Source organism: Meles meles, chromosome 1, assembly GCF_922984935.1.
Source record: "Meles meles chromosome 1, mMelMel3.1 paternal haplotype, whole genome shotgun sequence".
In the NCBI taxonomy this organism is placed as follows: Eukaryota; Metazoa; Chordata; class Mammalia; order Carnivora; family Mustelidae; genus Meles; species Meles meles.
In genome coordinates this window covers 105386332-105412832 of record NC_060066.1, presented here as the reverse complement: position 1 = coordinate 105412832, position 26501 = coordinate 105386332, and the positions used below count along the sequence as shown (strand labels likewise).

Below are 26501 nucleotides of genomic sequence, written 5' to 3'. Positions count from 1 at the left end.
TTTAAGCATCAGTGGTCTAATTCACCAATTAAAAGACAGTGACTGACAGAGTGGAAAATTCAAGTTATCTATAAGAAACTCACTTTAAATATAAAACACATATTAACAGTAAGGAAATGGCACTATTGGTGGGAATGTAAATTGTTGCAGCTGCTGTAGGAAACAGTTTGGAGGTTCCTCAAAAAATTAAAAATAGGAATACCATATGAACCAGCACCACTTCTAGGTATTTATCTGAAGGAAACAAAAACACTAATTCAAGAAGATGTGTGCACCACTATGTTCACTGCAACATTATTAAAATAGCCAAGATAAGGAAACAACCTAAGTGTCCATCAATGGATGGATGGACAGATAAAAAGGAGTATATAATGGAATACTATCCAAGATGAAATCCTACCATTTGTCATATGGGTGAGACTTAAAGGCCTTATGCCAAGTGAAATAAGTCAGACAGAAAAGGACGAATATTGTATGATCTCACTTAAATGTGGACTCTTTAAAAAGAAAATAAAAGGCCAAGCCATAGATACAGAGAACAGATTGGTGGTTGCCCACTGGGGAAGGTAGTTAGAGGGGTGAACAAAATAGGTAAAGGGCATCCAAGTTTCAAACTTGCAGTTGTAAATAATTAAGTCAGGAGAATGAAACCTGTAGCATGGTGAGTATACTTAATAATACCATATTGCATATTTGAAAATTGCTAACAGAATAAATCTTAAAAGTCCTCATCACAAGAAAAAAAACTTTTTTTTTTGCAACTATGTATTATGACAGATGTTAACTAGACTTATTGTGATCATTTTTTTAATAAATGCAAATATCAGGGGCGCCTGGATGGCTCAGTGGGTTAAAGCCTCTGCCTTCGGCTCAGGTCATGATCTCAGGGTACTGGGATCAAGCCCCGCGTCGGGCTCTCTGCTCAGCAGGGAGCCTGCTTCCTCCTCTCTCTCTGCCTGCCTCTCTGCCTACTTGTGATCTCTGTCTGTCAAATAAATAAAAATCTAAAAAAAAAATTTCTTAAAAAAATGCAAATATCAAATCATTATGTTGCACACCTGAAACAAACATAATATGTAAATTATACCTTATTTTTAAAAAAGTAAAGAGATGTAAAAAGCTATACCATGTTAATATCAATCAAAAGAAAGCTGGAGTAACTGTGTTAATTTCAGACAAAGTTAATTTCAGACTTCACAGCAAGTAAAATTATAAGGAGTAAAGAGGAGCATTACATAATGATGAGTAGGCCACTTCTCCAAGAAGACGCAACAGCCCTCAGTGTGTATGTGCCTATCAAAACATGTAAGGCAAAAACTGGTAGAATTGCAAGGACAAATAGAAGAGTCCATTCTTGTAGACTTGCTATAACTTAAATACCTGAGTAATATTTCAGCAGCATCCTCTATTACCCCTTGATGGGAGGGAGCATGGAACAGTGATGGAGTGAGAGGAGCAAAGGTTTGTGTATACAGTGGACAGGTTGTCAGCAGTGTGAGGGATAAGCTCAAGGTAGGCACTTAGAAGGCTGTTGTGAGAGAAGCCTTAAAAGGGTGAGTAAAGTTGAAGCTACTCCTGAAGGATTGATTGGTTGAGGAAGGGTAAAGAGTCTAAGACAGATTCCAGATTCTGACTTAGGTAATTGCATGCTGATGGGGGTGTTAACTGAAACAGGTAATACTGAAGCCAGAGAAGACTTCTAGTTCCATTTTTGACAGGTTTATTTAAAATTCTGCCTCCTGCTCCCCTGCTTGTGCATGCTGTGTGTGTGTGTGTGTGTGCGCGCGCGCACACGCACATGTGTCAAATAAATAAATAAAATCTTTTTTAAAAAGAGGGGAAGAAGTAAAAAATTCTACAGGCGAGAGAGAAAAAGAGGGCAGGAACTAAGAGGGAGAGTTTCCATCAATTGATAAATGGATAAAGAAGATGTGGTATATATATGAAGGAATATTACTCAACATAAAAAAGAATTAAATATTGCCATTTGCATTGTTGCAATGAATATACCCAAAAGTATAACGCTAACTAAACAAAATAAGTCAGAGAAAAACAAATACTGTTCAATTTCACTCATGTATGGAATTTAAGAAACAAAACAAATGAACAAAGAAGGAGACAAACAAAAAACTGAAATACAGAAAACAAGCTGGTGATTGCCAGAGGGCGATGGGTGAAATAGGTGAGTTTTAAACACTTTTATAAATAATATCATGAAAAGGTCATAAAGGCTCACTTATGACCATAATTTTCTAATGAAACAAGAGTTCTAGTTCTAGTTCTCTAGATTTCTCATTTGTTTGGAAATGGGTAAGCTGGCCTGCAGCACAGAGGAAAATACCCAAAAAACAGTGGGCTTTTGTAGTCATATAAATGGAAAGGGAAAAGAAAACAGAAGAGTTATTTTAATGTATTTTAATGTTTTATTTTATTTTAATTTTTAAAAATAAATTTGATAGTAAAAATAAATTTAATAAATAGTATAAGATGACTTTTGAAAGCTTGTATTATCAGGAAATGTATTCAAACAATATAATAAAGTATTTTGACCTTCTTGGGGTACCTGGGTGGCTTAGTTGGTTAAGCATCTAACTTGATTCCAACTCAAGTCATGATCTTAGGGTTGAGGCAGGCTCCACACTCAGTGTGGAGTCTGCTTGTCCTTCTCCCTCTCCCCCTCCCCCTGCTCACTCGTTCTGTCTCTAAAATAAATAAAGAAAATCTTAAAAAAAAAAAAAGGTATTTGACCTTCTAATTTTTATTTCAAGACTGATATCTGGCATCACCTCCTTTTGGGAACTTTCTCTAACTCCACTCTGCATTAAGACGAGACTGCTTTATGGAACTTTGTGTCTGGGAAATAGTAAGTATCATGAAATAGTTATGAGGTGAATTAATAGATAATGGACATTTTTCAGATTTTACTTACAGTGAAAAATAACAGTTTAACACTCTTAAAAGAACATACTATAAATCTGTCTTTGTACTGAATTCTTTGCATGAGTGATTTCATTGATCTAAACCTACAATTAGAAACTGCTGCCACCACTTTTCACAGGTTATGAAACTTGCTTAAATGGACACTGCTATTAAGTGGACCAGTTGGTTTCAGCCTATTCAGGTGCTTTTGCTCATCACCACAAGAGTGTGCATATCTTCTTTATGGTGGAAGGACATGTTTATGGAATAACTTAAAGTATAGTAGTGAGGGGCGCCTGGGTGGCTCAGTGTCTTCCTCAGGTCATGATCCCAGTGTTCTGGGATTGAGTCCTGCATCAGGCTCCCTGCTCAGTGGGGTGGCTGCTTCTCCCTCTCCCTCTGCCCTTCCTCCCTGCTCATCCCCTTTCTTTCTCTCAAATAAATAAAAATAAGAATTAAAGTATAGTAGTGAGTAGAATTTTTTTAAATACTATACTTGATAATTTTTCTTTATGTTAGTATTAGCAACATTCAGAATTAGGTGTATGGCAGTGTTGTACATTTCAAATAAAGGTTTTGAAATAGTTTTATCTCATTTTCACAGTAATTAAATTATTAGAAAACACATTTATGCACATATATGTACAAATGCACACACATCACATACCTACATCTGATCTTTACTGAAAGAAACCAAGCACCCAATTCCAGAGACCTTTATCAAATGAAGATCTAGAAAATCTCAACAAGAAATTGAAACAATTTAGAAAGAACATTTCTGTAAGCAGTACTGTCTTACCTGCTGTTTTTGAATGATCAAGACTGCTAAAGAGGAAATATGGGAATGAGTAGATGAGTACTCAACCATTTGTCATCTTATAGATACCTGTTAAGAGTGCTAGTGAATGCAAAGAAAGAGATAAATCTGAAAAACATCAGATATCATATGAATGATAGGAGTTATTTCATAATGTATGAGTTGTGGTAGTTTGTATTTTTTCAAGGAATTGGTTCATTTCATCTAATGTGTCAGATTTATGTGTGTAGAGTTGTTTGTAGTGTTCCCTTATCTTTTTGATGTCTTCTGGAGAGTCTGCAGGGATATGTCTTATTTCATTTCTGATATTGGTAATTTGTATTTTTTTTTTAGATTTGTTTATTTATTTGAGTGGGCACAGGGGGAGAGGGAGAGAAGCAGACCCCTGCTGATTGCAGAGCCCCAGTGGGGAGCTTAGTCTCATAAACCTGAGATCATGACCTGAGCCAAAATCAAGAGTTGGATGCTCATCAGACTGAGCCACCCAGGTGCCCCTAGTTTGTCTCCTCTCTTGAGGGATTGGGTATTCAAGGCATTCAGTGTATGTAAGTTTTTACTACATTTGGTAAAAATCACTGTAGCATGAGAAGAACATCACACTGTTACTAACAGCAAAGCAGTTATGAATAGTTCTCATCTATTAAGTAAGAATCTTAACAGTACCCTATCTTCCTGACAAGTTGTTATGAGAACTGAATAAAATAATAGAAGCAAAATTCTTAGACAAGTAGACATGGCTCCGGCATGTTAATGAATTTTTATGTGACATAGGTGCCATTTCCTAAAGCTCCTGAAGAGCATACGTGCTCCTTTTACATTATTGTTGGTCAGGGACAACTTTCTATCTCTGCAGGGCCAAAGAAAAGACAGCTAATGAAAACTAACCCTCAAGCCTAGTGACATCAAGTGTAGAGCCACAGCTGTGATCTGAAGACAGGTTGACCTCAGATGGGCTGTTAGAGAACAGGGAAGGAGGCTGTTTCTCTGAATCACTGGTTTAGCTTGCCCTTAGGATTGTCCCACACTGATTCCCAGCTTGCCTCCACCCACTCCGCCTACTCACTGGCCTTATTCTCCAGGGGATATAATGGATAATATCTCCTCTAACTGCAGGGTTAACCATACCTCCCAAGCCAGAACTGTCATCTGGGGCTAGATAGTTGGCCTGAAAAATTCCTGCTATTTGTTTTCTGGAACACATGTATATTATAGTAACATATCTAGCCTTCACATCATTTGGGAGAATGAAATTCTGTGCATACATACAAACAAACAATGCCCAAACTACATGTTATAATTTAAACCTGTAGGTGAATATTTAGGACTAAAAATTGTCACAGGTAATTATGATGGTAGGGATAGAATTAGTAAGTTTAGAGTGTTTGCATGTCTCCACCTTGTATACTTTTTACTTTCTGACCCCAATTTACACCCCCATAAAGTATGAATGGGTTGCTTCCCAAAACTTGTCTTAGAACTCAGAATGCATTTGCCCAAAGAACAGCAATAGAAATTATGGTTCCATTCCCAGGTTAGCTCCCAAAAGTCTGTTTCACACTAATGTATTCTAACATTTTACAGATAACAAAAACTTTGTCTCTCCTTAACCACATTTATAACATTGTTTCTCTGAGAGAAAGAATTTTTAATCCAGTTCAGATACTATGGACATATGTCCCCCCTGAAATGGGGAGAATGAGAGGGATGGGGAAAAGAAGAGAACTCTAGGTATTTGGGGGCAGGCATGTCTTAATAAGTGGGAAAAACATCCCTGAATACCTGAACAAATGCAAGCCTTTATGCCTTCTTAGAACAGGCCAGCCACTGATCCTTTGAACTGAACTGGTAACAAAAAGGGCAGTTGCAGAGAGATTATGAATGGTAGAGAGCAAAGGATAATGTCTTTTGTGCTATCTGTACACATGTTTGGTTATTTCCTAAACTGGATGCAAGTCAGAAACAGTATTCAATGTATATATTTCTCATTGTTTAGAGTATCTTAACCTGTATCATTCTCCTATATCAAATTGCAAATAATGGGAGAGCAAAAACCAGTATTGGCTTAACTCTTCCTAGATAGCCTTAATGCTCCACTATATGACTATCTTTTAAGTTCTTAATTTATGCTGTTGGTCAACATTTTGCATAGGTTCATCTCAGTTTGAAGCTGATTAATCTGTGGTGTATTACCAAAGACACCTATGATCTCCTTATATATGTACCAAACTTGTGAGTTCTATAATTGATTAAGGAACCAGTTTTATAATGTTATGCTTCTGTTGCAGAAAAGTACTGTGCTGTGTGTGGCTCTAATATTCTTAAAACAAATACAGCTTTTTTTAACTTTGATATAAATATTTATAGCATATGAATGTAAATAGTGTGTTTTGAGTATTTACATAGCTCCAGCTGAACACAAATTATTTTTCTCCCATAGAGGAAAAGTCCTGCAATGTCTTTATTCCAGTAAGATACCAGTAAATAGTGGGCAAGTTAGGGTTACACTCAGATCCTGTGGATGATTATTGTCTTTACAAAACTCAATTCTGGATAAGTAACAAATTTTGCTGTTTTGAAAACATGAGGAAGAGTTTGAGTTCCACATTAACGTTGTAACAATCCAGCGAAATATGCATTGGTATATCTTGAGCAGTATCTGACACATCCTTATTCGTATACTTTAATGTCCTTTGTGGTTGCTGATGACGTGGTGTATTTTCGTCTTTGAAGAACGTTTGTTACTTATTTCTCTGGTTTGTCACTGCTTTATCATGGAATGTTCCTTTAAATAATTAGCCATTTATCACAAAAGGAAGATAAACTTTAGGTGTAAAGAGGTAAAAAAATCACTTATAAATAGTGGACATTTTTAAGTTACGTAGCTTTTGGAATAATAGCAATTCAGAACAAATTCGTTTCATGTAATTATTTGTACATATATTCTAGTGTGCCAAGTGACTAAAACTACAGGTTGTAGTTTTAAAAAGCAATTGCATCCTGCATAGGTGTGGTTTTCTCACTTAACTTACACACATGCATTCCACTGGAAACAGATGCTTTGTATAGCCCAGTCACCTGGTCATTCATGCCTCTCTTTTCCCACCTATAAAATGTCCATGACAGCATAAAAAAACAATTGTACACGATGGTACTGACAACTCAGGTGTGTGTGTTGGGGGGGGGGTTAGTTTTTATGCAGTGGTAGTTGAGCAGGCACAAGACGCAGTTAAGTTTGTCACAGACGCATCCTCTTTGCTTACTGGAATAGGTATACCGACGAGGATGAGGGGCAGCAGCATGTGATGCCATATTCACAAGCTCTTACTCTCCTTGTGAAGAAATTAACTGAAATAAACAGTGAAAGAAGTCTTGGTAGGAAAGACTCCATGTGGTAGCATGTTGTTTCTTCTATGACCCAATTCAAGTTTTCTCTTTCAGATCAGGTTAACTTTACCAAATACAAACAGAAACTTTGTTGATTTTACTTGTATGTAACCTGTGAATGACCACCTTTTGATAAGACTAACATTTAATGCAATGTTGTATCTATTTTAAAGCAAAAGGCAGGGTGCCGGAGTGGTTCAGTTGTTAAGCATCTGCCTTCGGCTCAGGTCATGATCCCGGAGTCCTGGGATCAAGCCCCAAATCGGGCTCCCCACTCAGTGGGAAGTTTGCTTCTCCCTCTGTCTGCTGCTCTCCCTGCTTGTACTCTCTCTCTCTTACTCTCCCTCTATCTCAAATAAATGGGTAAAATCTTTTTTTAAAATTAATAAATAAATTAAAATAAAAGCAAAATGCTTATTCCCTTTAGGGAAAATAGACAGAGATTAAAGTGGTAAAAATTTCCTTGCTTATGTTAAGTTGACAGCCCATACCTGATTAAAATTTCACGTGATCTTATCAAAAGTGGTCATTTTTTTTGGCTGAACTAGACATTTCATAGTATTCTCTGGTATTAACTCCTTCTGAAACTATAAAATGCAAGTGTCAGTGTGAAACTTGACATTTGTCCAACTCTCCTGATAGGAATTGCTGTCCTTTTGCCTTGTGGAATGTTCTTGCAGTTTTGACTGTTCTTTCCAGATATGTCTTTTCACACATAGTACTGGTGGGTCCAGGAGAAGACTTCTTCCTACTGGTTGTACAGATTCTTTGAGTGTAGCATCTTTTCTGGAGGTCCTCAAGTTAGCCACTTAGGTTCTCTTCTTCGGTCTTTAGATGCCAGACAACTAAGTATGGTCTTTCCTCTCATCCAACATGCAGCTGTCCTCTAACATCTAGCAGTTCCTTTGGGATTCTCAGTTCCCTGAGAAGCCTTCCAGTTTTCACCCAGAAGTTCAGACTATTTAGGCAGTTTGCCACACATCTTTTTTGTTTGCTCAGGGACAAAAGTCCAAAAAGCCCAATGTAACTGCTTTTACATATTACACCAAAGTTACAGCATTATACCAATATGTTCATTATGGCTAGTGACCTATTAATGATTTTTTTTTTCTTCTTTCTACTTTTCTGATTTTCCCAATTTATCTATAATGGCTATTGCGTGACTTTCATAGTCAGAAAAGAGTTACTTTTTTCTTACTGCTTTCCTCTTCTCCCTTTATATTCTTTATATTCTCCCTTTATATTATATCTTGGGGTCCTCTATCCATTCTTACATCCACAGTGATTCCCACACTTTACCACTTTAAGAGTTAGTACCTATATGTGTTTTTCTCCAAAGAAATGAGCATTTCACCTCAAACAGTCCCTTTGGACTCCACTGTAAAATGAAACTGAGTCAATTCTATTGTGCCTGGAAGTGTCCTTTCTAGGTATAGGGTTGGACTGCTGAAAGCAGAATAAGTTCAAGCCCAGCTTCTCTATCCTGGTTTTGTAATCTTGGGAAATTAATTGGTCTCTACCTCAGTTTCCTCAACTTTAAATTTGTGATACTAACAGTACCTCTTTTGTAGGATGGGCATAATGATTCACTGAGGTAAATCGTGCAGAATGCCTGGCATGGAACAGGTGCTTCATAAGATCTTTGCTATGAATTTAATAATAGCTTGAACACAACATACATTCAAATCAAACTCCTGGCATGCACCCTGGTTATAGTACCAGGGTCTATGAAGTGTTGGACATATCTGCATGGCAGCATATCAGTGTTTCAGGTATTTTCAAGTATTATATTTATTTTGGAGTTTCTACATGCAGCCAGGCAGAATTACTCTAGCATGCTGACATTTAATCCTCAAACCTCCTCAGTGCCTTACTCCATCACTTACCTTGATTCCTTCCCTCTGTCCACCTAACTGTGAGCCATATTGCCTCAAGCTGTGCCTCATAACTCTCCTTCCCTTTGTAACTTGAAAAATCAAGAAGCAGCCTCTCTTTCCATGGGCAGATTTTACATTCTGTTCCCAGCCCATGGCAGTTGATCTTCATTTGCACTTTTCTTTTGAGATCAGTTACTCCATAGTAAATTCCTGACCAACTAATTTTTAGATCTGTTGGCCTTTTCCAGCTTGCATCCTGGTTGCAGTGATCATTCCTGCCTCACCCCTGCTCCTTCACTGCCTCATCCCTGCCTCTCCTGTATGTCCCTTAAGCCCATTTCTGTCTGGCGAGTTCCTCACCCTGTCTGTGTGACAGTTCCTCCTCTTATCTTTCCCCAGTATCTGCCCACCTCCTGCCTATCCTATCCATTGGATATTCTTTCCTGTTTTGTTGAATACTAGTTGACCACAGAGTTGAGGGTCCATTTCTGGGCTCTCTGTTCTGTTCCATTGATCTGTATGTCTGTTTTTGTGCCAGTACCATACTGTCTTGATGATTACAGCTTTGTAATATAGCTTGAAGTCTGGAATTGTGATGCCACCAGCTTTGGTTTTCTTTTTCAACTTTCCTCTGGCTATTTGGGGTCTTCTCTTATTCCATACAAAATTTGGGATTATTTGTTCTATTTCTGTGAAAAAATTTGGTGGTATTTTCATAGGGATTACAGGGAACCAAAACTGTAAGATACCTAGGAATCAACCTAACCAAAGAGGCAAAAGATCTGTACTCTGAAAACTATAGAACACTTAAGAAGGAAGTAGAGGGAGACATAGAAAAATGGAAAAACATTCCATGCTCATGTATTGGAAGAATAAATATTGTTAAAATGTCTGTGCTACCCAGAACAATCTTCCACGTCTTTTAAACCATCTGAAGTGAGTGCACTTCAGATCTAGTCTTTGTACATTTTATTGGGAAAGTTTCTAACTACAGTCTAGAGAGAATTTCTCAGCACTCTCTGGATTTGTGACAGGTTTTTTTTGTTGTTGTTTTTTATTTTGTATTGTTTTTTGGTTTTATTTTTAGCAAATGTGCTTCCTGATGCTTAGAGTTATTGAGCTAATTAGAAACAGTACTGGTATGTCATTTTCATCAGTGAAGGAAAGAAGTAAGTCATCCTCATCAAGGACCACTATGTGTTTTGTTCTTTTATACATGTTATTATAAATTCTCACATTAAATTCTCACAAAAGCCCAGGAAGAGGGGTGTCCAGATCACACAGGCCTTCTTAAGCTCAAGTCTTTCTCATTCTACTAGAACACACTACTTGTTATTCTGCTTTGGGTCTCTATATGACCTTTGGGCTCCTCTCTGTACACAATAAATTAGGACAGTCACATGCTGGGGGTAGTCTAGATGGTAGCCGTATGAGAAAATAAGATTTGGGAGCTGAGAAGACCCAAATCTTTATCTTGAATGCTATCAGTTTTCTAATAACATTCCTAAAAAAGCTCACTGTCTCTAAATTAATCTACTAGGTATTTCAATAGGAATTGCACTTTTGGGCAATTACTGTCTTTGAAAAATTTTTAGTTGCTCTTGTTGGAAATAAGAGAGAGGAAATAGCTATTTCACATAATCTCTGACTATTCTTCCTGCTACCTGATTACTTTCCTGTTAAGTCTAAGGTTGCTATCTTTTGGTGTAGAAAAATATTCGAAGTGTGAAAAGAAACTTAAATGTAATTCTTCTAAGACTTAAGGACCATTTAATCCTTTTAAGAAATCACATTTAAGGGGCACCTGGGTGGCTCAGTAGGTTAGGTGTCTGCCTTCAGTTCAGGTCATGATCCCTGGGATTAAGCCAGCATTGGACTCCTTGCTCAGCAGGAAGTTTGCTTCCTCCTCTGATCTTCCCATGCTTGTGCTCTTTCCCTCCCTCTGCTTGTGCTCTCTCTTCCCTCTCTGTCTTGCAGACATGCTCTCTTTCTCTCAAATACATAAATAAAATCTGAAGAAAAAAAGAAGAAATCACATTCAAATATTTACTTGCTGTAGGATTTGGCAGTTAAGTAGATTTTCGTAATTCATTGTGTACATGTGCTTTTCTTAAATACAAAGACTTCTTAAAATAGTTTCACACATATAATGAATATATTATTTGATCGTTTCTCAAATTAATTTCTAAATATTTCCCTGTTCAACTTACGCTATTTATTTAGCAGTTTTTCTTAATACTTGGAATATTAAGTAAAATGAGGTACAGGTTTATTTTAGGTTTATTACCTTTGTGTAAAAGAAATTGAATGGCCAAATCTATTTGGCTCTTTGGGTGACTTGCATCCTTTGGGCAGTAAGACGAAATTACTTTGAGTTAGAATATAGAGTAATGCTTACACCGAGTTCCTCAAGTATGTCTAAGGAAATACTGTTTATTTACTTTTTAAAAGTGAAAATAAAGATCTTTGTTGTGTCATTCTAGTCTTCTAGAAACATTTAAAAATATTACTATTTAAATATTTAAATTGTAAATAAAATAAAAATTTTATTTCTGTTGAAGTTTTGTATTGCAATATAATTGATGTATAACATTGTATTAGTTTCAGATGCAGAACATAATGATTTGATATTTGTGTATATGGTGAAATGATCACCACAGTTAGTCTAGTTAACATCTATCACATAGTTACAATTTATTTTTCTAATAATGAGAACCTTCAAATATGTAATACAGTTATACATAATACCATGTTATACATAATACCTCTATGGTTTTTTTATTTTATAAATGGAAGTTTGTACCTTTGGCCACAGTCACCCATTTCACCGTCCCTTCGCTGCCACCTTTGGCAGTCACCAGTCTGTTCTCTCTATCTATGAGCTCAATTTTTCTTTTTTTAAGATTCCATATATAAATGAGATCATATGATATTTGTCTTACTTTGACTTATTTCACTTAGTATAATGCCTTCAAGTTCCATCCATTTGGTCACAAACAGCAATATTTTTCTTTATTACCAAATAATATTTCATTGTATATGTATGTATAATATGCTTAATATTAAATAAATAAAATATTATACATACCACATTTTATTCATTTCATTTATGTACTGATCTATCAATGGCCACTTAGGTTGTTTCCATATCTTGGCTAATGTGAATAATACTGCATACATCTTTTCGAGGCAGTGTTTTTGTTTTCTTCAGATAGATAACCCACAAGTACAAATGCTGGGTAGTATGGTATTTCTTTTTTAAATTTTTTGAGAAACCTCCATACTGTTTTCTGTAGTGGCTTCACCAATTTACATTTCCACTAAAACAGTGCATGAGAGTTCCCTTTTCTCCACATCCTTGCCAAAACTTGTTATTTGTTGTCTTTTGATACTAGTATTCTAACAGGTGTGAGGTTATAATCTCATTGTGATTTTGATTTGCATTTCCCTGATGACTGTTGATATTGAAATCTTTTCATACACTTGTTGGCCATCTGTATGTCTTCTTTGAAAAAATGTCAGTTCAAATCCTCTGCCCATTTTTTTATTGGATTGTTAGTTTGCTATCAAGTTACATGAGTTATTTGTATATTTGCATATTAACCCTTTATTAGATATGTGATTTTACAGATATTTTTTCCCATTCTGTAGGTTGCCTTTGACTTTCTTGATGGTTTCCTTTGCTGTGGAGAAGCTTTTTAGTTTGAGGTAGTCCCATTTGTATATTTTTGCTTTTATTGCCTTTGCTTTTGATATCAAATAAAAAAAAAAATCATCACCAAGACCAATGTCAACATACTTACCACTTATATTTTCTTGTAGGAAGTTTATGGTTTCAAGCCTTATGTTTAGGTCTTTAATTCATTTTAATTGATTTTGTATGTAGTATAAGATGGTGGTCCTATTTCATTCTTTTTCATGTGGCTGTGTAGTTTTCCCAGCACCATTTATTAAACAGACTTTTCTTTCCTCATTGTATATTCTTGTCTTCTTTGCCACAAGTTAAATGACCATATTTGTGAAGGGAGTTTGGGGAGGAGGGCTCTCTATCTGTTCCATTGATCTGTCTGTTTTTATGCCAATACCATACTGTTTTGATAACTGGCACTGTAATACCATTCAAAATCAGGGAGCATGCTTCCTCCAGCTTTGTTCTTCCTTCTCAAGATTGCTTTAGCTATTTGGCATCTTTTGTTTCATTCATTCATTCATCAATTCATTTGGTTTCATCCATATTTTAGGATTTTTCTATTTCTGTGAAAAATGTCGTTGAAATTTTGGTAGGGATTAAACTGAATTGCTTTGAGTAGTATCGCCATTTTAACAGTATTAATTCTACCGATCTATGAGTATGAGTGTGGGATAGTTTTTCATTTACTCGTCTTCTCAGTTTCTTCCATTACTGTCTTCTAGATTACAGGGTAGAAATCTTTCACCTCCTTGGTAGGTATTGTATTCTTTTTGATACAATTGTAAATGAGATTGTTTTCTTAATTTCTCTGACTGTAGTTAATGTATAGAAAATAATTGATTTTTGAATGTTGACTTTGGCAACTTTACTGAATTCATTTCTTAATTCTTTTATTTCTTAATTTATTAATGAGAGAGAGAGAGAGGGAATGCTCGCACACGCAGTGTGAGCAGCAGAGGGAGAGGAAGAAGCAGACTCCCTGCTGAGCAGGAAGCCCTATGTGAGGCTCATCCCAGAACCCTGAGATCATGACCTAAGGTGTTGTTTAACTGACTGAGCCACCCAGGTGCTCCTCATTTCTTAGTTCTAACAGCTTTTTTGGTGGTGTCTTTAGTGTTTCCTATAAATATTATCATGTTACCTACAAACAGGTACTTCTTCCTTTCCAGTTGGATGACTTTATTTCTTTATCTTATCTAATTACTCTGGCTAGGACTTCCAATGCTACATTGAATGAAAGGCAACATGGGCATCCTTGTCTTCTCCCTGACCCTAGAGGAAAAGTGTTCAGCTTTTTACTGTTCAGTATGATGTTAGCTGTGGGTTTGTCATAGATGACCTTTATTATGTTAAGGTACATTCATAGTTTGTTGAGAGTTTTTATCATAAATTGATGTTGAACTTTGTCAAATGCCTTTTCTGCATCTATTGAGATAATTATGATTTTTATCCTTTATTCTGGTAATGTTGTTTGTCATATTAATTGATTTATAAGCATTGAACCATCTTTGCATCCCTAGAATAAATCCCATTTCATCGTGGTGTATGATCCTTTTAATGTATTATTACATACAGTTTGCTAATATTTTGTTGAGGAGTTTTGCATTTATGTTCATCCAGATTATGGGCTGAAATTTCTTTTCTTGTGGCATCTTTGTCTGGTTGTGGTATCAAGGTAATGTTAGCCTTATTAAAAAAAATTGGAAGTGTCTCCTCCTCTTCTAATTTTTGGAAGAGTTTGAGAACAATTGGTATTAATTTGTCTTTGAATGTTTGGTAGAATTCACCAGTAAAGCTGTCTGGTCCTGGACTTTTGTTTGTTGGGAGGGTTTTGATTACTGATTCAGTCTACATAGTATTAATTGGTTTGTACTGATTACCTTATTTCCTTATGGTTCAGTCTTGGTAGGTTGCATGTGTCTAGGAAATGATCTGTTTCTTATAAATTGTCCAATTTGTTGACAGGTAATTATTTTTTCTTTTTTTAAAATTTTTTATTTAAGCAGTCAACACAAATAAAAGGCAACCTACAGAATGGGAGAAGATATTTGCATATGTCTTACCAGATAAAGGGATTAGATCCAAAATCTATAAAGACCTTATCACACTCAACATCCCCCCAAAAAATAAATATTCAAGAAAAGGGTAGAAGACATGAACAGATATTTCTTCAAAGAAGACATACATATGGCCAACAGACACATGAGAAATGCTCAACATCAGTCATCATCAGGGAAACAAATCAAAACCACAATGAGATACCACCCGACATTTAATTTTTTTTTTTTTTTGACAGAGAGAGATCACAAGTAGACAGAGAGGCAGGCAGAGAGAGAGAGAGAGAGAGAGAGGGAAGCAGGCTCGCTGCTGAGCAGAGAGCCCGATGCGGGACTCGATCCCAGGACCCTGAGATCATGACCTGAGCCAAAGGCAGCGACTTAACCCACTGAGCCACCCAGGCACCCCACATTTAATTATTTTTAATAGTATCTCACGACCATTTGTATTTCTGTGATAGCATATTGTCTAATATCCACATACTTGATTTTTAAAATTTTTCTTCTTGTAATTAATTTCTAGTTTCATATCATTGTGCTCAGAAAAGATGCTTGATGTGGTTTCAGTCGTCATAAATATATTAAGACTTTTTTGTGGCCTAACATATGATATATCAGGTGAAAGTTCCATGTATTTTAGAGAAGAATGTGTACTCTAATGCTTTTGGATGGAATATTCTGTATATATATATATCCATTATGTCCATCTATTCTAATGTGTGGATTACAGCCAATATTTCCTTGTTGATTTCTTTTTCCAGAGAAGGAAAAAAGAGAATTAAATGGTAAACTATTTAAAAAAAAAAAAAACTATTTAAAAGCAATAATGGAGAAACTGGGAGAATAAAAAATAGATACATCGGGAGGAGTCAAGATGGCGGAGAAGTAGCAGCCTGAGACTACATCAGGTAGCAGGAGATCAGCTCGATAGCTTATCTAAACATTGCAAACACCTACAAATCCAACGGGAGAGCGAAGAGAAGAAGAACAGCAACTCTAGAAACAGAAAATCAACCACTTTCTGAAAGAACCTGTTTTTATCCCCTTTCTGCCCCCCACAATTAGGGGTCTCTTCTGATTTGGTTACTGCGCATTTTTCTGGGGTCTTTGCCACCCTTTTAGTAGTTTATTTGCTCCTTCATATCCTCTTATCTGGACAAAATGACAAGGCAGAAAAAAATCACCGCAAACAAAAGAACAAGAGACAGTACCGAAGGCTAGGGACCTAATCAACACAGACATTGGTAATATGTCAGATCAAGAGTTCAGAATGACGATTCTGAACATTGTAGCTGGGCTCAAAAAAGGCATGGAAGATATTAGAGAAACCCTCTCTGGAGATATTAAAGCCCTTTCTGGAGAAATTAAAGAACTAAAATCTAACCAAGTTGAAATCAAAAAAGCTATTAATGAGGTACAATCAAAAATGGAGGCTCTCACTGCTAGGATAAATGAGGCAGAAGAAAGAATTAGTGATATAGAAGACCAAATGACAGAGAATAAAGAAGCCGAACAAAAGGGGGACAAACAGCTACTGGACCATGAGGGGAGAATTCGAGAGATAAGTGACACCATAAGACGAAACAACATTAGAATAATTGGGATTCCAGAAGAAGAAGAAACAGAAAGGGGAGCAGAAGGTCTATTGGAGAGAATCATTGGAGAGAATTTCCCTAATATGGCAAAGGGAACAAGCATCAAAATCCAGGAGATGCAGAGAACCCCCCTCAAAGTCAACAAGAATAGGTCCACACCCCGTCACCTAATAGTAAAATTTACAAGTCTTAGTGACAAAGAGAAAATCCTGAAAGCAGCCTGAGAAAAGAAGTCTGTAACATACAATGGTAAAAATATTAGATTGGCAGCAGACTTATCCACAGAGACCTGGCAGGCCAGGAAGAGCTGGCATGATATATTCAGAGCACTAAACGAGAAAAACATGCAGCCAAGAATACTCTATCCAGCTAGGCTATCATTGAAAATAGAAGGAGAGATCAAAAGCTTCCAGGACAAACAAAAACTGAAAGAATTTGCAAACACCAAACCAGCTCTACAGGAAATATTGAAAGGGGTCCTCTAAGCAAAGAGAGAGCCTAAAAGTACTAGATCAGAAAGGTACAGAGACAATATACAGCAACAGTCACCTTACAGACTAATAATGGCACTAAATTCATATCTCTCAATAGTTACCCTGAATGTTAATGGGCTAAATGCCCCAATCAAAAGACACAGGGTATCAGAATGGATAAAAAAACAAAACCCATCAGTATGTTGCCTACAAGAAACTCATTTTAGACACGAAGACACCTCCAGATTTAAAGTGAGGGGGTGGAAAACAATTTACCATGCTAATGGGCATCAGAAGAAAGCTGGGACGGCAATCCTTATATCAGATCAATTAGATTTTAAGCCAAAGACTATAATAAGAGATGAGGAAGGACACTATATCCTACTCAAAGGGTCTGTCCAACAAGAAGATCTAACAATTTTAAATATCTATGCCCCTAACGTGGGAGCAGCCAACTATATCAATCAATTAATAACAAAATCAAAGAAACACATCAATAATAATACAATAATAGTAGGGGACTTTAACACTCCCCTCACTGAAATGGACAGATCATCCAAGCAAAAGATCAACAAGGAAATAAAGGCCTTAAATGACACACTGGACCAGATGGACATCACAGATATATTCAGAACATTTCATCCCAAAGCAACAGAATACACATTCTTCTCTAGTGCACATGGAACCTTCTCCAGAATAGATCACATCCTGGGTCACAAATCAGGTCTCAACCGGTATCAAAAGATTGGGATCATTCCCTGCATATTTTCAGACCACAATGCTCTGAAGCTAGAACTCAATCACAAGAGGAAAGCTGGAAAGAACCCAAATACATGGAGACTAAACAGCATCCTTCTAAAGAATGAATGGGTCAACCAGGAAATTAAAGAAGAATTGAAAAAATTCATGGAAACAAATGATAATGAAAACACAACAGTTCAAAATCTGTGGGGCAGAGCAAAGGCAGTCCTGAGAGGAAAATATATAGCGGTACAAGCCTTTCTCAAGAAACAAGAAAGTCTCAAGTACACAACCTAACCCTACACATAAAGGAGCTGGAAAAAGAACAAGAAAGAAACCCTAAACCCAGCAGAAGAAGAGAAATCATAAAGATCAGAGCAGAAATCAATGAAATAGAAACCAAAAAAAAAATGGAAAAAATCAATGAAACTAGGAGCTGGTTCTTTGAAAGAATCAATAAGATTGATAAACCCCTGGCCAGACTCATCAAAAAGAAAAGAGAAAGGACCCAAATCAATAAAATCATGAATGAAAGAGGAGAGATCACAACTAACACCAAAGAAATACAGACAATTATAAGAACAGACTATGAGCAACTCTACGCCAACAAATTTGACAATCTGGAAGAAATGGATGCATTCCTAGAGACATATAAACTACCACAACTGAACCAGGAAGAAATAGAAAACCTGAACAGGCCCATAACCAGTAAGGAGATTGAAACAGTCATCAAAAATCTCCAAACAAACAAAAGCCCAGGGCCTGACGGCTTCCCAGGGGAATTCTACCAAACATTTAAAGAAGAACTCATTCCTATTCTCCTGAAACTGTTCCAAAAAATAGAAACGGAAGGAAAACTTCCAAACTCATTTTATGAGGCCAGCATCACCTTGATCCCAAAACCAGACAAGGATCCCACCAAAAAAGAGAACTACAGACCAATATCCTTGATGAACACAGACGCAAAAATTCTCGCCAAAATACTAGCCAATAGGATTCAACAGTACATTAAAAGGATTATTCACCACGATCAAGTGGGATTTATTCCAGGGCTGCAGGGTTGGTTCAACATCCGCAAATCAATCAATGTGATACAACACATTAATAAAAGAAAGAACAAGAACCATATGATACTCTCAATAGATGCTGAAAAAGCATTTGACAAAGTACAGCATCCCTTCCTGATCAAAACTCTTCAAAGTGTAGGGATAGAGGGCACATACCTGAATATTATCAAAGCCATCTATGAAAAACCCACCGCAAATACCATTCTCAATGGAGAAAAACTGAAAGCTTTTCCACTAAGGTCAGGAACACGGCAGGGATGTCCATTATCACCACTGCTATTCAACATAGTACTAGAAGTCCTAGCCTCAGCAATCAGACAACAAAAAGAAATTAAAGGCATCCAAATTGGCAAAGAAGAAGTCAAACTATCACTCTTCGCAGATGATATGATACTATATGTGGAAAACCCAAAAGACTCCACTCCAAAACTGCTAGAACTTGCATAGGAATTCAGTAAAGTGTCAGGATATAAAATCAATGCACAGAAATCAGTTGCATTTCTGTACACCAACAACAAGACAGAAGAAAGAGAAATTAAGGAGTCAATCCCATTTACAATTGTACTCAAAACTATAAGATACCTAGGAATAAACCTAACCAAAGAGGCTAAGAATCTATTCACAGAAAATTATAAAGTACTCATGAAAGAAATTGAGGAAGACACAAAGAAATGGAAAAATGTTCCATGCTCCTGGATTGGAAGAATACATATTGTGAAAATGTCTATGCTACCTAAAGCAATCTACACATTTAATGCAATCCCTATCAAAATACCATCCATTTTTTTCAAAGAAATGGAACAAATAATCCTAAAATTTATATGGAACCATAAAAGACCTCGAATAGCTAAAGGAATATTGAAAAAGAAAGCCAAAGTGGGTGGCATCACAATTCCGGACTTGAAGCTCTATTACAAAGCTGTCATCATCAAGACAGCATGGTACTGGCACAAAAACAGACACATAGATCAGTGGAACAGAATAGAGAGCCCAGAAATCGACCCTCAACTCTATGGTCAACTAATCTTCGACAAAGCAGGAAAGAATGTCCAATGGAAAAAAGACAGCCTCTTCAATAAATGGTGCTGGGAAAATTGGACAGCCACATGCAGAAAAATGAAATTGGACCACTTCCTTACACCACACACGAAAATAGACTCCAAATGGATGAAGGACCTCAATGTGAGAAAGGAATCCATCAAAATCCTTGAGGAGAATGCAGGCAGCAACCTCTTCGACCTCAGCTGTAGCACCATCTTCCTAGGAACAACGGCAAAGGCAAGGGAAGCAAGGGCAAAAATGAACTATTGGGATTTCATCAAGATCAAAAGCTTTTGCACAGCAAAGGAAACAGTTAACAAAACCAAAAGACAACTGACAGAATGGGAGAAGATATTTGCAAAGGACATATCAGATAAAGGACTAGTATCCAAAATCTATACGGAACTTAGCAAACTCAACACCCAAAGAACAAACAATCCAATCAAGAAATGGGCAGAGGACATGAACAGACATTTCTGCAAAGAAGACATCCAGATGGCCAACAGACACACGAAAAAGTGCTCCACGTCACTCGGCATCAGGGAAATACAAATCAAAACCACCATGAGATATCACCTCACACCAGTCAGAATGGCTAAAATTAACAAGTCAGGAAATGACAGATGCTGGGGAGGATGCGGAGAAAGGGGAACCCTCCTCCACTGTTGGTGGGAATGCAAGCTGGTGCAACCACTCTGGAAAACAGCATGGAGGTTCCTCAAAATGTTGAAAATAGAACTACCCTATGACCCAGCAATTGCACTACTGGGTATTTACCCTAAAGATACAAACATAGTGATCCGAAGGGGCACGTGTACCCGAATGTTTATAGCAGCAATGTCTACAATAGCCAAACTATGGAAAGAACCTAGATGTCCATCAACAGATGAATGGATAAAGAAGAGGTGGTATATATACACAATGGAATACTATGCAGCCATCAAAAGAAATGAAATCTTGCCATTTGCGACGACGTGGATGGAACTAGAGCGTATCATGCTTAGTGAAATAAGTCAATCGGAGAAAGACAACTATCATATGATCTCCCTGATATGAGGACATGGAGAAGCAACATGGGGGGTTAGGGGGATAGGAGAAGAATAAATGAAACAAGATGGGATTGGGAGGGAGACAAACCATAAATGACTCTTAATCTCACAAAACAAACTGGGGGTTGCTGGGAGGAGGTGGGATTGGGAGAGGGGGAGGGGGCTATGGACATTGGGGAAGGTATGTGCTATCGTGAGTGCCATGAAGTGTGTAAACCTGGCGATTCACAGACCTGTACCCCTGGGTATAAAAATACATTATATGTTTATTAAAAAAAAAAAATTGGAAGGGGAGGCGAACCATAAGAGACTATGGACTCTGAAAAACAACCTGAGGGTTTTGAAGGGTCAGGGGTGGGAGGTTGGGGAACAGGTGGTGGGTAATGGAGAGGGCACGTTTTGCATGGAGCACTGGGTGTTGTGCAAAAACAATGAATACTGTTACGCTGAAAAAATAAATAAAACGGAAAAAAAAGAAAAAAAAATAGATACATCATAAGGGAAAATAGATAAATGCTAGAAATGAATCCTTCTTTATCAGAATCACATTAAATGTAAATGGATGAAACTCAACTATTAAAAGATAGAAATCATCAGTTTGGGCATTAAAAAAGAAAAGCTAACAAAGAAAAAAAATGAATGAATTAGACTTCATCAGTTAAATTTAAATTTAATTGCACAAAGGTCGCTGGTGATAACAGATCATTTAGAGTCAACTTCTACACCTGTACCTATAAGGTACCTTATGTCTGTTGAAGGGCATCTTGGTTCTTTCCACAGTTTGATGACTGTGACCGTTGCTGCTATGAACCTTGGGGTACAGATGACCCTTCTTTTCACTACATCTTTTCACTACATTTGGGGTAAATACCCAGGAGCGTAATTGCAGGGTCATAGGATAGCTCTATTTTTTAATTTCTTAAGGCATCTCCACACTGTTTTCCAAAGTAGCTGCACCAACTTGCATTCCCACCAACAGTGGGAATCCTCTCCAACACATGTTGTTTACTGTCTTGTTAATTTTGGCCATTCTAAGTGGTGTAAGGTGGTGTCTCAATGTGGTTTTGATTTGAATCTCCCTGATTGCTAATGATAATGATGATTAACATTTTTTTCATGTGTCTGTTAGCCATTTCTATGTCTTTGGAGAAGTGTCTGTTCGTGTCTTCTGCCCATTTTTTGACATTATTATCTGTCTTGTGTGTGTTGTGTTTGAGGAGTTCTTTATAGATTTTGGATATCAGCCCTTTGTCTATAATGCCCTAATTAAAATGATACAAAGTATAGGGATAGAGGAAACATTCCTCAACTTCATAAAAGCTATCTATGAAAAACCCACAGAGAATATCATTCTCAGTGGGGAAAAGCTGACAGCCTTCCATTTGAGATCAGGAATAGGACAAGGATGCCCACTCTCATCACTGTTGTTCAACATAGTACGTACTAGAAGGCCTAGCAACAGCAATCAGACAACAAAAAGAAATCAAATATATTCAAATTGGCAATGAAGAAGTCAAACTCTCTCTCTTCACAAATGATATGATACTTTATACGGAAAACCCAAAAGACTCCACCCTCAAACTACTAGAACTCATACAGCAATTCAGTAATGTGGCAGGATACAAAATCAATGTATGGAAATTAGTTGTTTTCTTATACACTAACAATGAAAATATAGAAGGGAAATTAGAGAATCAGTTCCATTTACTATAGCACCAAGAACCATAAGATACCTGGGAATAAACCTAACCAAAGAGGTAAAGGCTCTGTACTCGAGGAACTACAGAACACTCACGAAAGAATTTGAAGAAGACACATAAAGATGTAGAGGCTTTTTTTAATATAATTTTTTTACTAAACATATAATGTATTATTAGCCCCACGGGTACAGGTCTGTGAATCGCCAGGTTTACATACTTCACAGCACTCACCATAGCACATACCCTCCTGTAGAGGCTTTTTTATCAGTACCCATTGCTGTATCAGATTGCGATCTTCTTCAGTTTGAAGTCTGGGATATAAGAGGCAAACAGAAAACCCAGGAACTCACCACTATTGTTTCTTAAGTCTCAAGGTCTCTAGGGCTGGTGTGCCTTCTTCTTTGCACTTTGCAATGTCTTATGTTTAGTTGATATGAAATGTTAAGCATTTTAGTTGTGCTTAATAGGATAAATTAGGGAAAATATGTCTACTCCCACCTTCCCAGAATAAGAAGTCCTAAATTTTCCTTAATGTTAAGTAGCACTACCTCCTTTGAGGAATGAGTGTTGAAGATGTCAAATCAGATGTCTGAAAGGAACCAGGAGAATTTTGTCTGTTATGTCCCCACATTTCTGTGACTGTGTTCTATTTGACAGTGAAGGTAAAAGCTTCTTTGGGTCTTGCTGTCACGTTCTTTGAAAGATTAGAGCTGTCAAAGTGTCTGAAGGTTTCATTTGTAAATAACATTTATTTTAATGTCTGGGCAATTCTTGAGCCTGTTGATAGTCTTTGCTCACTCCCTGCATTTCTCCAAGGCCATCATCTACCAGAATAGGAGACCTAAGGGAACTCAAGCCCAGGCAGTGACATGGACTTCTTCCATTCCACCTCTCCTGACACAGACTTGCACTGGAAAAGTAAAATTAATTCTATTGACATTCACTCCTGAGCATGTGAGGGTGGGTGTCACTTCTCTTTGTTTTATTGAAGTGTAGCTGACATACAATATCCCATTAGTTTCAGGTGTGCAAAATAGTGCTTTGGTAGTTCTGTGCATTACACAATGCTTACCACGGTAAGTTACCATCTGTCATCATACAAATTTTAAAATGTTATTGACTCTGTCGCCTATGTGGTACTTCTTATCCCTATGACTTATTCATTTTATAACTGCAAGTTTGTACCTCTGAATCCCCTTCACCCATTTTGCCCATCCCCCAAACCCCAAGCCCAGCCCCTCTGGCAACTACCAGTTTGTTTTCTATATTTATGAGACTCTTTCTGTTTTTGTTCTGTTGTTTTTTAGATTCCATGTATAAGTGAGATCATATGGTATTTGGCTATCTTTGTCTGACTTACTTCACTTAATATAATACTAGGTCTATTCATGTTACAAATGACAAGGTCTCATTCTTTTTATGGCTGAATAATATTCCAATGTATATATGTACCACATTTTCTCTATCCATTCGTTCATCTGTGGCAGTGACTTAATGGCCTGACTTTATCTATCCATAGCAGGTGAGTCATTGCCCTTTATATTCCTGATTTAGCAAGAACATGAGGGAAACCCAACATTGTAAATAAACTGTAACTGTAAACTGTTACATTTCTTTCTCTTTTCCAGGCAAACGCTTATTGCCCCAAGTGGAAGTTGCCCTGTTATTCTGAATACTTACTTTTGTCAGAAAGTTGTTGCCAAAGAAGATTCAAAAATAATACATGAAGTGCACTGTTGGGACACAGCCCTTCCAAGAAGAAGTATCACTTTGGCTCAGAGGTTTAAATTTAGGAATCTAACAAATATATCACCTGAAAGCCAGGTAAAATTTCATTTGTTTTAGATGTTTTATGCTTTGTAATAATACTGGATTTGAAAGATATAAGCAGAGATGTTTACCTCTGGTTCCCTTTCAAATACTCAGTAAATATATATGCTAGAACATCTTGTTATTACTGTTATGCCTGAAGAAAGTATGTAGTGATTTAGTATTTTTTTAATTTTTTTTAAAGATTTTATTTATTTCTTGACAGACAGAGATCACAAGTAGGCAGAGGCAGACAGAGAGAGAGGAGGAAGCAGGCTCCCTGTCAAGCAGAGAGCCCGATGCGGGACTCGATCCCAGGACCCTGAGATCCTGACCTGAGCTGAAGGCAGAGTCTTAACCCATTGAGCCACCCGGGCACCCTGGTTTAGTATTTAGTAGCCGTCTTTTCACAGTACTTCATCTATCTGTGTTTTTTTTTTAAATCTTTATCCTAGTCTATCAAAATATATGGTTTTTCACTTTTTTATTCTCATTTTGTAATTGTCTAAGAATTTTGCTTAAGCCTTTTATTTATTAAATAAAAAAGTTATATTTTTCTTTTTTACAATATCTATATCCTTGGGATAAATAGAGCTGCACAAACTTGAAATTATATGCTGTAGATTGTATTTTGAAATTTTGTTGGCCCTGGGTCATGATCATTTGCCAAGATAAATTTAGGGAACCCCGGGGCGCCTGGGTGGCTCAGTGGGTTAAGCCGCTGCCTTCGGCTCAGGTCATGATCTCAGGGTCCTGGGATCGAGTCCTGCATCGGGCTCTCTGCTCGGCGGAGAGCCTGCTTCCCTTCCTCTCTCTCTGCCTGCCTCTCCTGTGATTTCTCTCTGTCAAATAAATAAAATCTTAAAAAAAAATAAAATTTAGGGAACCCCCTAAAATTTCACTCATAGTAGGCATGAAGGACACTCCAGGGACCGTTCCAGGTTTGTTTGTTTTTTTTTTAATATTTTATTTATTTGACAGAGAGAAACCACAAGTAGGCAGAGAGGCAGGCAGAAAAGCAGGCTCCCTGTGGAGCAGAGAGCCTAATGTGGGTCTCGATCCTAGGACCCTGGGATTATGACCTGAGCCGAAGGCAGAGGCTTTAACCCACTGAGCCACCCAGGCACCCCGGTTCCAGGTTTTGTGTCTGTGACTCCAGGTGCACCATCTCAGGTGCACCCAGTTAGCTGAATCAGCACTGAATGATTGGTTTGAATGCTAAGAATGCTTAGGCTGACATATAGGATGAGGGCATATAAGAAAAAGAAAAGTAGGAGTTCCTGGGTGGCTCAGTCAGTTAAGCGTCTGCCTTCAGCTCAGGTACATCCGGCTCCTTGCTCAGCATGGAGCCTGCTTCTCCCTCTGGCTGCCACTCCCCCTGCTTGTGCTCTCTCTCTCTTTCTCTCTGACAAGTAAATAAAATCTTAAAGGAAAAAAAAGAAAAGTAGACAAACTTTCATCTTGTTTGTAAATATGTCAACAAGCCTACTCTCCCTTAAATTTTCAAAAGAAGTATCTGAAGGGGATAATGGGAAAAAGAGGGCTCTCTAATGAATTCAACTTATGACTCTGAGTGCATTCCTGCTTTAACATTTAGTTGTAAATAGCTATTAATATTAAATTCTCGAGATAACATTTTTTCTGATGACAGTGACAATGAAGCCATTGTGTAACATCATGGTTATGAATATAGGCTTTGGAACCAGATATCCTGGTTCAAATTCTGCCTCAGTCATTTATTATTGAGTAACACTGGGCAAGATTCGTAATTTTTCTGTTTCAGTATTTTTATCTCTAAAATGGTAATAATGATATAATCTATCCACTTGGGTAGTTATGAGGTTAAATATGTTCGCTATGCAAGTATAGTACATAAAGAAAACTGCCTGGAATGTGCTCTAGAAGTGTTATTGTGATATTTAATATTATTGCAAAGGGTTGTTAGGAGACTACATGAGCTGTGAAGTGTCTAGCCTAGTAGACTGCACACACCAAGAACTTAATAGTGACTTAATTTTGAAACCCTGGTCATTCTTTTATTTTTTAGTTTGTCCTGTTGGGATTGTTTACCTCATAAAAGAAAAATTTTCTAAATTACCATGAAGTATTGTAATAGTAGGACTTTACATGTTTTCAAAGACCCAAGAAGATCTGTGCTTCTATTGATTGGAAACACTCTTTGCTGTTCGCATGTTATCTTGTTCACTCTGCCCTCCTCAATAGTATTAGTTACCTAGCAGACACAGAGGCCCACGCAATGTTTTATCTTTATCATTCCTTT

The 26501-nt window shown here is 37.2% G+C and overlaps 1 protein-coding gene across 5 annotated transcripts in view; it reads left to right on the top strand.

Moving 5' to 3' along the window:
- SPIDR (scaffold protein involved in DNA repair) overlaps window positions 1-26501 on the top strand; it is a 600140-nt gene that overhangs the window by 416779 nt on the left and 156860 nt on the right. For all 5 annotated transcript variants that reach the window (XM_046007112.1, XM_046007104.1, XM_046007094.1 and 2 more), the window contains one exon: window positions 24040-24235. In XM_046007112.1, the coding sequence (XP_045863068.1) occupies window positions 24040-24235 (196 nt within the window). The remainder of the gene's footprint in view (window positions 1-24039; window positions 24236-26501) is intronic.